The sequence below is a fragment of the Ascidiella aspersa genome, chromosome 1 (genome assembly GCF_963924565.1).
Source record: "Ascidiella aspersa chromosome 1, kaAscAspe10.2, whole genome shotgun sequence".
Classification (NCBI taxonomy): Eukaryota; Metazoa; Chordata; class Ascidiacea; order Phlebobranchia; family Ascidiidae; genus Ascidiella; species Ascidiella aspersa.
This window is the reverse complement of record NC_139447.1, coordinates 35,568,591-35,581,319: the sequence shown is the minus strand read 5'-3', so window position 1 is coordinate 35,581,319 and position 12,729 is coordinate 35,568,591. Positions and strand designations below refer to the sequence as shown.

Here is a 12,729-nt window from a genome sequence, read left to right as displayed (position 1 = left end):
CCTTGCAAATTACCTGTGATTATATTTTTGTTAAGTCGGAGAAGTAGACATATATACAGTGTTAACTGTTAACCTTCCGTCATGATACCAAAAAACATGTAAAACGGTTAATTAGTTTTAAGTAACAAATTTATTTTAAATTCAACAATAAGAAAACATCGTACGACTGATGTATTGGGTAACTTAGCGGACTGCACTTAGTGGGAGAAACTGATTTTGAAGGTTTAGGCGGCGTCCTTATTTTCAAAATTATTAACTAAAACTACATACCGCGCGCCGAAATTTAAGAATGAGCAAAAGGGACATTACGAGAATATTTACGACGCTCTCCAATCGAAAGGAAGCAATATATTAGGGCGGTGGAAGGAAAAATAAAAACGATAAAACACCATTTATGTAAAGCTAATAGAGCCGTGGTAGGTTCAAATGAAGGGTTATGCTTGTATTATTTATACCCTTTAATATTTTGTCCGTGCGACATTTTTTTAAGCATACCTTGACACGATATAAATCAATTTAAGTGGAGATTTGCAACGCCAGGCGCGCTATTGCGCATATTTCTCACATTTAGACCAGGGTTGCCAGGTGGCAAAAATAAAAAAGCCAAACTTATCTCGGAAAAAAGCCAAAAAAAGCCAAATCTACTTCAAACTCTAACAAGCCTATGATTTTTCGTAAATTAATAAAAAAATGCAATAAATGGTCATGCTTGTACATTGAATTTCTCTTTTTGGGGCATTTTTTTGTCGCTTTTTGTAAAATTTTCTGGGCAATTTTTCTTATTTTGTGTTAGTTTGATCTCTTCTTAACATAACACTCATGAAGTTTTTGAATAAAACAAAAAAGCCTAAACAAGGCTAATTTCAATAGGATTTTTAAAAATAAAATCCAAAGAGGTTCAAAAAAAGCCAAAAAATGTGGCTTTAAAAAATCCTAACTGACAACCCTGAATTAGACGAACTGTGGTTTTGCCTATGGTCAAACTATAGGCTTGCTGCAATCAAAACTAATTTTGTGCTGCTGAAAATTCCCATAACCTTATAAGTCATAATAGGTTAATAAAACTCAGAAATGAGATGCTTTCAGATTACGTCTGTTATCTCAAACAGTCCTATGTTAAACAGAAATACATAGCAGCAGGTCAACAACTTGGTAAAATCTACAGCCAACGTTTGCTGTAATATTTGAAACTATCTTGTTATATGATAAACTACAATCTGACATCCACTAATGTACAACCTATGGCGTGATCCACTAATGTACAACCTATGGCGTGACACTCATTGAAAATACCTGTAAAATAAACGAACTAAAATACGCCTCGTTTATGCGTTAAAATATTAATCAGAAACAAACTAAGTCCCTAATAACACGAAACATAAAAAAACGCCAAAAATTTTGGCTTAACAAACAATTAAAAAACACCTGACTATAAAAGTTGACTTTACCAGCAGTGTGTTTCATTGCATGCAGCTAAAACCGGGCTTGTTATTCGTCTTCAACAGGGAACACATTGACACAGGCAACCGCTCCATATAAGGTCCTATAGCTCGTTGGATTCAAGGTGAATTCTAAATTACGAAACGCGCCCAAAATCTGGAGAGAAAGGATCTCCACGCGGTTTTGCCACAAACCGAAGCTATTTGGCCAGCGCGATATTTTCAGAGTTTCGCAGCTGCTGAATATTTTTGCTGATTTAACTTGAGCTACCATTTTTAACAGCTGTTCTTTGTTAAAAACTTTCAACACGCGTTTATATAAAGTCACTATTTGGAAGTTTCGCGACTGTTGAATATTTTTGCTGATTTAATTTGAGTTGCCATTTTTTTGCTGGAAACTTTTAACGCAGGATTATTTAAAATCAATATTTAAGGGTTTCGCAGCTGCTGAATATTTTTGCTGATATTACTGAAGCTTAATTGGAGTTGCCATTTTTCAAACCTGTTTTTTTTTTTGCTGGAAACTTTTAACGCAGGATTATTTAAAGTCACTATTCAAGAGTTGAGAGTCTGCTGAATATTTTTGCTGATTATTTGTTTTGACATTTTTAAAGCTGTTTTTTTGGCAGGAAACTTTCAACGTATGAATATATAAAGTCACTATATACCAAATATTTTTGCTGATTACGTTGTTGACATTTTTAAATCTTTATTTTTTGCTGAAAATTTTCAACCAGGATTTTATAAAGTCATTATTTGAAGGTTTCGCGGCTGTTAAATATTTTTGCTGATATTCTGAAGCTGCCATTTTTAAAGCTGTTTTTTTCTGCTGAAAATTTTCAACGTAGAAATATATAAATTCACTATTTGAGAGTTTCGCAGCTGCTTAATATTTTTTCTTATAATACCAGTGCTGCCATTTTTAACAGCTGTTTTTTTGCTGAAAACTTTCAACGCAGGATTATATAAAGTAACTATTTGGGAGTTTTGCGGCTGCTGAGTAATTTTGCTAATTATTATTAGTGTTGTCATTTTTAAAGCTGTTTTTAACTGGAAACTTCCAACGTAAGCTTACATAAAGTCACTATAGTAACAGCAGTGGTAGGGAAAAACATTCAAAATAAAATAAGCGAGAGTCTCCTTCCGTATGATACAGAATCACAGCTAACCCCTATGTGGAACATTGTACTAACACGCGTTTAAACATTGCCGAAGTCGTGAACAAAAGCCTAAAATTAACTAAAACACGATTTTAGCATTTCAAACTGCGCTGTACAGCACAGGGTTTACAAAAAGGCATTATAAATGGCGGCAAATATTATACCTTAATTCAGGGTGTGGCAACTTTTTAATTCACCTTACAGCTTTAACTACCTGGCATATCCAATAAAAACAACTTATAGTTCGGGGTATTTCTAACGTTTCGAAGACATCCGATAACTGTTTTCCGACCTGAAAGAGCCTAATGCGCTCAAAGATATCTAACAAAAATACAAAAGTCTTAATATGACTATAGTGCCGCAAATTTGGAAAGCACCAAACAACAACGCTGTAGGGCTAGTTACAGGCGTTAAGGAAATTGCTGAATGGTTGCACAGTGCTGCGCTAAACTGCTAACGATGTTAAGAATCGTATTGTAAACGATTCACAAGGCCTTTTCAATTTTGTCATTAAATATGCCAAAGCCTGTGACAGTACTTCCGTGCTCTAACGCAACACATAGATCGAGAGTTATTATTAACTGTTTTTTATTATACTGTGTGTAAATCTAACTCTGTCTTTTAAACTAAGTTGTTCTGTAGTGTAAGCAAGACACCTTATCTGTATAAAACATTGCACAAAAAGGTGAAATCCGCTAAGCTATCTTTTGGCTTTTTTGTAAACAAACAGTTAAATTCAATCAAGAAAACGGTACCAATACCTAACAACTGGCTCGAAAAACTGAATAACGTTAAGAAAAGAATTAGGAATTCTATATTTGTGCTGTTGCAGCAGAATTCTATACACTACAAGAATAAATAGTTACTATTCTGGTCCAAACATAACATAAACTACTAAACGCGTCCCCTACGGCCAACAACGGTGCAATTGCCGCAATAGAACAACGAAAAGGGGGGTTTCAGTTGGGCGGAGGGGGGGGGGAGTCTTGCAGCATTCGGTCGGCTGATTTCCGTGCTTGGCTGTCAAAGGAAATCGTCCAGTGTCCGTCACCATTCGCCTTCTCGTTGCACAACTTTAGCAAGTCGAACGTGACTTGAAACGTCCAGGAATAGTCGGCACGTTTTTTGAGCCTGTGCAGTTTGCTGTGCAACTATATCTAGTGCGTTTTGTGCGTTTGGTGCTTTCTGCACAAGAGTTCTGCTACTGCTGGTGCTGCATATAAGAACCGCTAGAGAAGTGATTCTCAACCCTTTATGTCTTACATCACCCCTTAAAAAATAATTCATAGATTTTCGGCAAGTATTTACTGATATGTAACTATAAATGGAACTGGAACAACACAATCAACTTTTTTTTAAATCAGCAAGACTTAAAATTGGACTGCTCGACGTTTTGTTAATATAATTCAATAACAAAATAGTATAAACGAAATATTCATTTCAACAAATACTAGTTTAAACACTGGTTTTACAACCGCATGTGTTGAAAAAAACACAAGTTTGACATAAAAAAAATTCAAAAACTATCCAAAGACGTTTGTAAAAACGTTGTTTTTAACGACTTTTTAAAAGGCAAACAATTCAAAGACATTGGACGACTTTAAAAGACTTAAAGACTTTTATGGTAACCCTTCCATAGCCCGTATCACACCCACCCCAGCGCACAGAGCTAACTGGGCGAACAACCAAGCAATCAGCACCTTTCTGATCACTGGAAACGTGTTGGTTGGCTTCCGTGTTAGGAGCGACTACCAACGATTTAATCGCAGAAATAGCGTTCCTGCGTGCGTCAGGTGCTGTCATGTACAGTATTTTTTATGTTTAATTAAAATAGCGTTTCTCAATATTTGTTTAACGCGACTCAAAAATTAAGTGTAAGAATAACAGCAAAAATTTGGAGACCAAATTCTAATCACCGAAGCTTTTTGTAACGAACAGAACATATAAAATTGAGATAAATAAGTTGAAATTTAATTAATTTTACTAGGCTTTTTCAGCTATGCCTCAAAGTTAATGCGGCCTTCTAAAATTCCTATAGTTTTTCAGCAACGTTGTGGTGTCATCATTTAGTTTTTCACTTTAACACATTTACAGTCATGATTTATCGCACATTTCGAACCCTTAATTGCAATTAGGGTAAAAACGTATTTCTCCATACCTTAAGAATATTTAAAACAGCTTCATAAGCCTTTTTTTTTCAGGCATATTTTGATATTGTTTGTAAATTATGGGTTTAAGACACCCTGCTAAACTCTCCGAGTCCTAAAACTGTAATGCTTTTGTAAAAAAATAATAATATTTTTGTGAAACTAGAAAATATTAATTGAATTTTGAATACGATAACCGCATTCATACGAAGCATTGGCGTTGCCTCCAGACACAAGAAAAATATCTCTCAATCCTAAAAAATTATCAACTTAATCTTGCTTTTTAATTGGAGTACAAGTGTAGAACTCCTAACACTTGCTTTTCAGGAAATAAATCGAACAAAAAAAAGTAAGTGCAAAAAATCTTCCGAAACTCCACATGTTACCGAATTCCTGGCTTTAAGAGTAGCTTTAAAATCCTAAGGGCATTTTACTGAATTATGTTAATAAACTGACATTAGAATATTCTTCACAGTCACCGACAATTCCGAAATACAAAAGCATGCAGAGCTTCCTGATTAATCGCAAGTTACCTAATATATCGTGCGTGATTTCGAACAGAATTAGTCAACCGACCGGCCAGCAGGCGAACATGTGGCCAAAACATGCGGAAAAAATATATAAATGCAGAATGCCAAGAATTTCGACGTCCATTTTGGCATTTTCGAAATGACCTGTGGTACGTTTTAACGATACTTTTAATCACGCAAAGATTGATTCTTTTTACAGTTTGGAAGATATTTTGCGACCAAATTTTCTTTTAGGCTTTTTTCGTGTAGGATGACCTTTTTTATTGTTTTAATTTGCGCGAAGTAAAGTGGTTCTTAAACGTTTTGTTACTGATTTACTGATTCTTTTTGCTTACGAATCCTAAAAAAGAATTACCGATACCCATAATGTTGTAAACATATCTGCATTTACCAAAACTAGAATCCATAAAATGCATTTTATGATCTAAAAACGCCTAAAAAAAATGTAAACAAAAAGCTCGTTAAAGAACTGTTGAAGAATTTAAATGAAATTCTGTTAATTCCTGATGCACTTGAGAACCATTTTGCTTAACTCAGCTGGTTAGAAACCACTGGCGTTACCAGAATTACAGCATGGTGCACCTGGGAACCACTTTGCTTAACTCAGCTGGTTAGAAACCACTGGCGGTATCAGAATTACAGCATGGTGCACCTGGGAACCATTTTGCTTAACTCAGCTGGTTAGGAACCACTGGCGGTACCAGAATTATAACATGGTGCACCTGGGAACCACTTTGCTTAACTCAGCTGGTTAGAAACCACTGGCGTTACCAGAATTACAGCATGGTGCACCTGGGAACCATTTTGCTTAACTCAGCTGGTTAGGAACCACTGGCGTTACCAGAATTACAGCATGGTGCACCTGGGAACCATTTTGCTTAACTCAGCTGGTTAGGAACCACTGGCGGTACCATAATTATAACATGGTTCACTTAAGAACCATTTGCACTTGAGAACCATTTTGCTTAACTCTCGTTAGGCTAAACTCTGGTAACTTAGGTCAAGTAATCTGGTGTTCTAGTAGAAACTCCTTTAAGCGTACCTGATGCACGTGGGTCGTCGGGTCTGCCTTGTAGTGATGTCCGGTGACGATGGACGAACAGTAGGGGTAGGAACGGACCAGTTCGGCTAACAGGCGCAGAATCGCCGACTTGGAGACCAGCAAATCATCTAAAAAAATAAGGAAAAGTTGTCTGGTTTTGTCATAATACAACTATAATATGGCGGCCTTATCGGTTTCCGGTACTGCGTAGTCTTCTTGAGTCGCGAGCCCGACTTCGACTCCGCATTCCTGCTTAATACTACTCCGATATATAGAACACTCACACACGCACGAACACGTTCATAAACTTCTCTGACTAAAAATATAGTTTGGTCCGTTCCAAAATAACGATGTCCCATAAGTTACTAAAAATAACAAATAAATATGATGAGAAGCGCAAATATTGCAAAAAAACTTCTTTCATTTCACTTGGCTTAGTTAATATAGTTGACATTGATTCTCAACCTGTGGGACAAGCACCAGTTGTGGTGCTCGGGCAGATTTTAGGTATTTTATGTAAATGGCAAGTTAAATTATTGCGGCTACCGCAAGTATACGTTATTACGTGCTTGTCAAAATGTGGACATTTAAAGCATTATTTTAAAAGAAATCGCACAATACATATGTGTATTTCAGATCCCCCTTTTGATCAGGCCCGTGAAGACATTTTGTGTTTTTTATGCGGCCCCCTGCCAAAAATAATTGCCCACGCGCTTGATCTAGAACCTGCTGTGCACAACGCTTAAAGTTGGTTGCTTCAACTAAGTTTTGGGCTTTAATTAAAATAAGTAAATAAATGCAAAATGGTTGCCAAAAAACAGGCGAAACACAGTGACCGTAAAAAGTCACTAGAGGGGGTTTTGCGCAAAAAAATTTAGAACCACAGCCTTGCAGTGCAAGTAATTACGTTAGCTTTGATTTCCATCCTTATAGCATACACCCTAATGCTAATCCACATTCAGTCTTGAATTCAAATGAGGGGCTGATTGGTAAAAACTGTAACACACAGCATTAAATTTGAAAAATACTAATTCAGTTTTGAGTATAACAAGACTATTTAAACGCAAATACTGACGTTGGTACAGTACATAAACGTGTAAAAACATTTTTAAAAGCAATTTAGCACGCTCAATACCCGCCACGAATGTTGAGAAAAATTTAAACAACTGAAAAATCGATTTGCTTTCTATTATAAATGTAACTCGCCTTTCGTGTAGCTAAGCTTCTATTAGGTCGTGCCTACGCGTGCAAATGTGTAGAATGCAATAAAAAGCACGGTTTCTATTGCCGGAGATATGAGGCACGAATCGAATAACGTGATAGCAGCTTAACTGCGCCGCCTCTACAGTTATTATATTGGCGATGACAAAATAATCCATGTATGTGAAGCATAGTTCGCACATGTACAACAGTAATATTTGGAAAAATGTCGAACGGAATTAACGATTAATTTCTATGAATGCCAGCGCACATTTGAATTCTAAACAACGAAATACTGTAAATAGTAAGCTATGTTGAAACATGTTATAACTATATAGGCAAAACTCAAACAAAAACTACATTGATTGATTTTCATGAATACGACTGTACATCAAACTTTTTAACGACTCGGCATTTTTACGGGCAATTTTATACTGTGGAGGAAAGCTTGGATTTTGTCATAAAACTGATTCCACACGCAATTAAAATATGCTAAATCGTCTAAGAGGCGGGCAAAACTTTATTTTTCGCTAAGAGCCTAAAAAAACACATGGACAGAAATAAAGATCATGTTTGTGCTTCAAAAAAAAAATAGCCTTGCTAAGCTCGATTAATTGTAAATGTTACACAACAATTAGTTTTTCCATTAAAAGTTTAAAACGTTTTCTAAACGCAACCACGATAAAAAGGCAATGTAATGACTAACATGACCACGTGACAGCCGTACCTGTTTAATGGAGTTTTTTTTGCATGCAATCTTCCCGTTTATAAAATATATTTGCTTCTTTATCAAAAATAATATTTTGGGAACGTAAAAATTTGAAGAAAAAATAATTATGAATGTACTTTAGGAATGGTTCTTCGAGATTAGAAAACTACATTTAGGCACATATAGGCTTCTACTTAAAACCAATTCATTCTATTCAAAATTATCCATGAATTTTCAGTTACAAGGTTTTCACGCGAAAAACAAATTTAGTATTTTGGGCACGCGAAACCTTCAGGGAGCCATGTTTATTGTTTTCCCTTTATTTCTAGCTATTAACTTTAAATAGAAAATAAATAGTTAAATATTTTTAACAACTTGAAGGTTTTTTACCTGATTTTGGCGCGGTTCCGGTGGTACTTGGGGCCTGGGGGTTCTTGTCACCCAAACCCCCCTTGCTTCCGGCATCGGCCCCAGCGGGGGATTCCCTGCTTAGTGGGGTGCTTCTTGGGTCCGGAGTGCTGGCGGTTGGAGCCTGCGAGTGCAGAAGATTGTTGATACGTATAAGTTGTATTTTACACAGGACTGTGCAGAAAATGTAAACCATGAATTAAAACCTAATGTAGTTTGGAAAAAATAATAAGAGTTTTAAAACATTTTTTTTTAGTTTTTGAAATGTTAAATTTTTCTTCAACTAGAAACTAGATAAAATTGGGCTTGTTAAACCTTTGATTTGCCTTTCTAAAAACCTTTATATGTTTGAATGTCATATTATTTGTTACAAGTATAAAGGTGGACTAGGTACATCCAATAATATCGGATCGGAGCTGACACACCAAAACAAAACACAAATGTCATAATTAAAAATAGTTTTTTTAAAACGATTTTTTACAGCAATTTGTAAACACTTAACCTAAGCTGGACATAAACTAGATTCAAAGACTATTGAAAGACTTAAGCTAGGAAATCAAGTCAAAGACTTGGTGACAACCCTGGCAGCATGAAGAGTATTAGCAACTTAAACTGGTCAATAACGACTAGTGCAGAGTGTGATAAAAATGGTGGGGAAATTATGAACATTAAATCGCATTAATTAACATCTGACACAAACTAAATGTCAGAGTGATCGGAATTTTAAAAGTAATGCGGAAAATATTCCGCAATTGCGTTCCTTGCTGAGATTAAATAAAACGAGTTACGGAACCGTTCCTTGAAGTTTGTGGTAATTGTAGAAGTAATATGACTTTTTCAGGGTGTATATTGTAAAAAAACTGTAAACATTTTATCAAACGGGGGGAGATATTTTTATGATCTTCCAAGTTTCAATTTAAATGGGTCAGCCTCCTAAACTGAAAACTCAAGAACCTTAATATTAAATGAGTTAAGTTAAAACAAATGCGCCAATCCACGATCGTATATAGAGTACTAAACAGCCATTAATTATTAAGGAAATGGCGCGATCCACAGATACCAGCCTAACTTAGAGGCGCACTTCGAATGCAAACGGAGGTCTTTAAGGATTTTTTTGGCGAATCATACGATCGTGTGGCAAGTACGGATGCAATGTGCGTCAAAACACCAAAAAGCAGCGAAAACCGAATGCGTAAGGTTCGGGGTTATGACGTCATCACATACCTGTGACATTTCCTGGGCGCTGGAGGTCAGATGTGAGGGGGTGGCGTCGTTTCCATCTGGAACACAGAAAAAAAAGAAATTGGTCAGAAGATTTTTTTTTTTTTTTTTTTTTTTTTTAAATTCAAACCGAGCTATTTGCTCAACTTTGAGTGTATAATGGGGGTGCTACATAATTTTACATAATAAATTCAAAACACTTGGACAAAAAACTTGAAGCTTATCAAAAACCTAACATTCGAATACTCTAAACTAAGTGTTTTAATATACTTTCAGAACAAAACAGCATAAATTCCATGGTTCCAACAATAAGAAATAGTTGTTTTTACTACAAAGCATTCTAAACAGAAAAAGTTGCAAAGAAAGCAGCTTTTCTAAAAACTTAGGCTACACTCTAAATAAATTTAAAGAGTTTCAAAAAAAAAGGAGTTTAACAGACTTTTGGCAACCCTGTATTGGCGTTTTTCTTTCGGCATGTACGTTGAAAAAAATCGGTAATGTTTATACAAAGTAGCACTGAATATCTCTTGTAAAATTTACGCTGAATGAATTTTCCGACCATTGCTTTAACATTTCTGACAATTTAAAAAGCTTGGTTCTACGATTGATGAGCGACATAAGAAATAAATAGGTAAGCAAAAATTTAGCCAGTGTATTAAAATAAGTAACAAAAAATCTAAACAATTTCGAAGATTTTTGTATTTTAACATGACATCAGAAGAAAAACGTATCATCGTTTTCCGTGCCCTTCAAAAAAATGATCACTATATAATAACAACTGAAATAAAAATACTTTTTTAACGTTTCAAATTTCAACATGACAATACTATACGCAACGCGTATCACCTTTTGAAAATTGTTTTTGCAATTTCAATGCATCTTTTGCTAGGGTAAACAACCCTAATGATGACAGTAGCAAAAACGTTCGCAAAAAACGCTTGTACTCCACTTTTTTAATCCTAAGTTTCAATAGTTTACGGCGGTTCCCCCTACAAAGACCTAATCGTGCCTAAAGCAACATGATTGTCCTGAAGTGGTATTAGAAGTTGTGCCTGGCCAACTTGCTGGCATTTACCGATCTGAGATCAATAAAGTTCGCACACTGATTGCTTGATATTTAACCGTCAACTAGACCAACCGATATTTAGAAGACAACATAAGAAAAATAGAAGTAAATCACTGGCAATACAAACTTCTAATGAAGACCCTCAAAAAATACCGTTAAAAACATGATAGTTTAAGTCAAATAAATACATTCTGCCCGGAAAACGCAAATTAAAGTCATTTCAACCAATTATACAAGACTTTGGTCATTAAAATACAAACATTTATGAAAGACCATTCTAAACTATATTAAGGTGGTTCTTCACCAAATTAAAAATAAATTATGATTTATAAAAAAACGTTTACAAAATGCTACCTACTTCTGTATGGGCTTTGATATTTTATTTATTTTTTATATATTTAACTACAATCTTCATCCGCCTTAAATTCATGATCGGATTGTCAAAGACGTGAAGCTATCCGGTAATACAGGAAGATTATCATTGATGCCATCGCCCGGCGCAATCGATCTAACACTTTCCAATATTATTTCTGACAGGCCTGTAAACATAGGTGTGTCATTATAGGTAAAGTTGTGCTGCAACATCTACATAACTAAGGGCTTGTAGCAGTGGTTCTCAACCGGGGTTGCCGCGCCACACTGGGTTGTCATTTTAACGCTCAAGGGTGCCGTCGTGCCGAGAGATATTTGAGAGTCTGTAAGAATTTGATTTTTGTTGAAGCCTTGATTAGAGTACAAAAAATCCAATTATAACTTTCTAGGTTGAGTAGGGTTGATGAATACTCGGCGAGTTTTTGGATGTCATTAATAATTTTATACGCCAATGCTGGAGTGCTCACTTAATGTGTTTCTACGTGTTTAATACAAGCCTAAAAAACAAAGTTTGATCCTGAATTTAATAGAAAAACGTTTTCTAATTATTTCCTATATTCAGTCTTGAAGAACAATAAAACTCAAAGGCAAAAAAACAGGATCGGAGTTTTGTCAAACGAATATATACATATTTATATTTAATAATATCCAGGAACAAATTGAATATACTTTCTAAAAATAGGTAAAAATAGGAATGTTATTGGTTGGAACTCGTATCACACAGGGTAGTACACCGAAAGCCATCGCACACTCACCGAATCTGTCAGTCAAAAGCCGCCGAAGGCGTACTAATGATACGTAAGCCGTAATGGTTAGTCAAAAAGCAGCTTCAGAAGCTAGATCACAGTCGTTAACACACATTCGTGTGTATGTTTCTCATCACGGTAGTATGTTATTTAAAACGATATCGTACACCAAGTATTTACCAGCAACTGCAGGCGTCTTGTGCCGTTTCTTCAGCACGAGGGCGTCCAGAAGCAATCTCATGGTGTCGACCACAACCGGGTGTAGAATGGAGTTGTGCACAGGTGAGTGGGTTCGGGAGGAAGCCTTGATCAGCTGGACTCCGCTAGGACCAACGATCGCAGCCTCGTCCGCTTCCAAGTCTGTGAGGTGAGAATGTAACTATTAACTTGGAACAAAGGTACTCAACCCTTTCGCGGCAATCCAAATACTAAAGTTAGGTATGTAACAACTAATCTTCGGCGACACAATTCTCTTTACTGAACTGTTAACAAATTACAGTAAAGATTGAAGACAATGGCATTAATTAATGCAAGTTTAATGAATATGAGCCGGTCTTTGTATTGGTTTCGCAATTTTTTTTTAAATTCCTAAGAAATCTTGTCAAGAACCAACTAAGGCCCAGTACTTAAAAACACTGCAACAAACAGGGGTGGTTTCAGGATTTTTGTTTGAGCTGGGACATGCAAAG

The 12,729-nt window shown here is 35.8% G+C and overlaps 1 protein-coding gene across 1 annotated transcript in view; it reads right to left on the bottom strand.

Moving 5' to 3' along the window:
- LOC146170272 (E3 ubiquitin-protein ligase HUWE1-like) overlaps positions 1-12,729 on the bottom strand; it is a 149,072-nt gene that overhangs the window by 44,676 nt on the left and 91,667 nt on the right. The window contains exons 46-49 of the mRNA XM_083391035.1: positions 12,221-12,400; positions 9,860-9,915; positions 8,618-8,759; positions 6,319-6,446 (exon numbers count right to left, since the gene is read on the bottom strand). Of these exons, the coding sequence (XP_083247161.1) occupies positions 6,319-6,446; positions 8,618-8,759; positions 9,860-9,915; positions 12,221-12,400 (506 nt within the window). The remainder of the gene's footprint in view (positions 1-6,318; positions 6,447-8,617; positions 8,760-9,859; positions 9,916-12,220; positions 12,401-12,729) is intronic.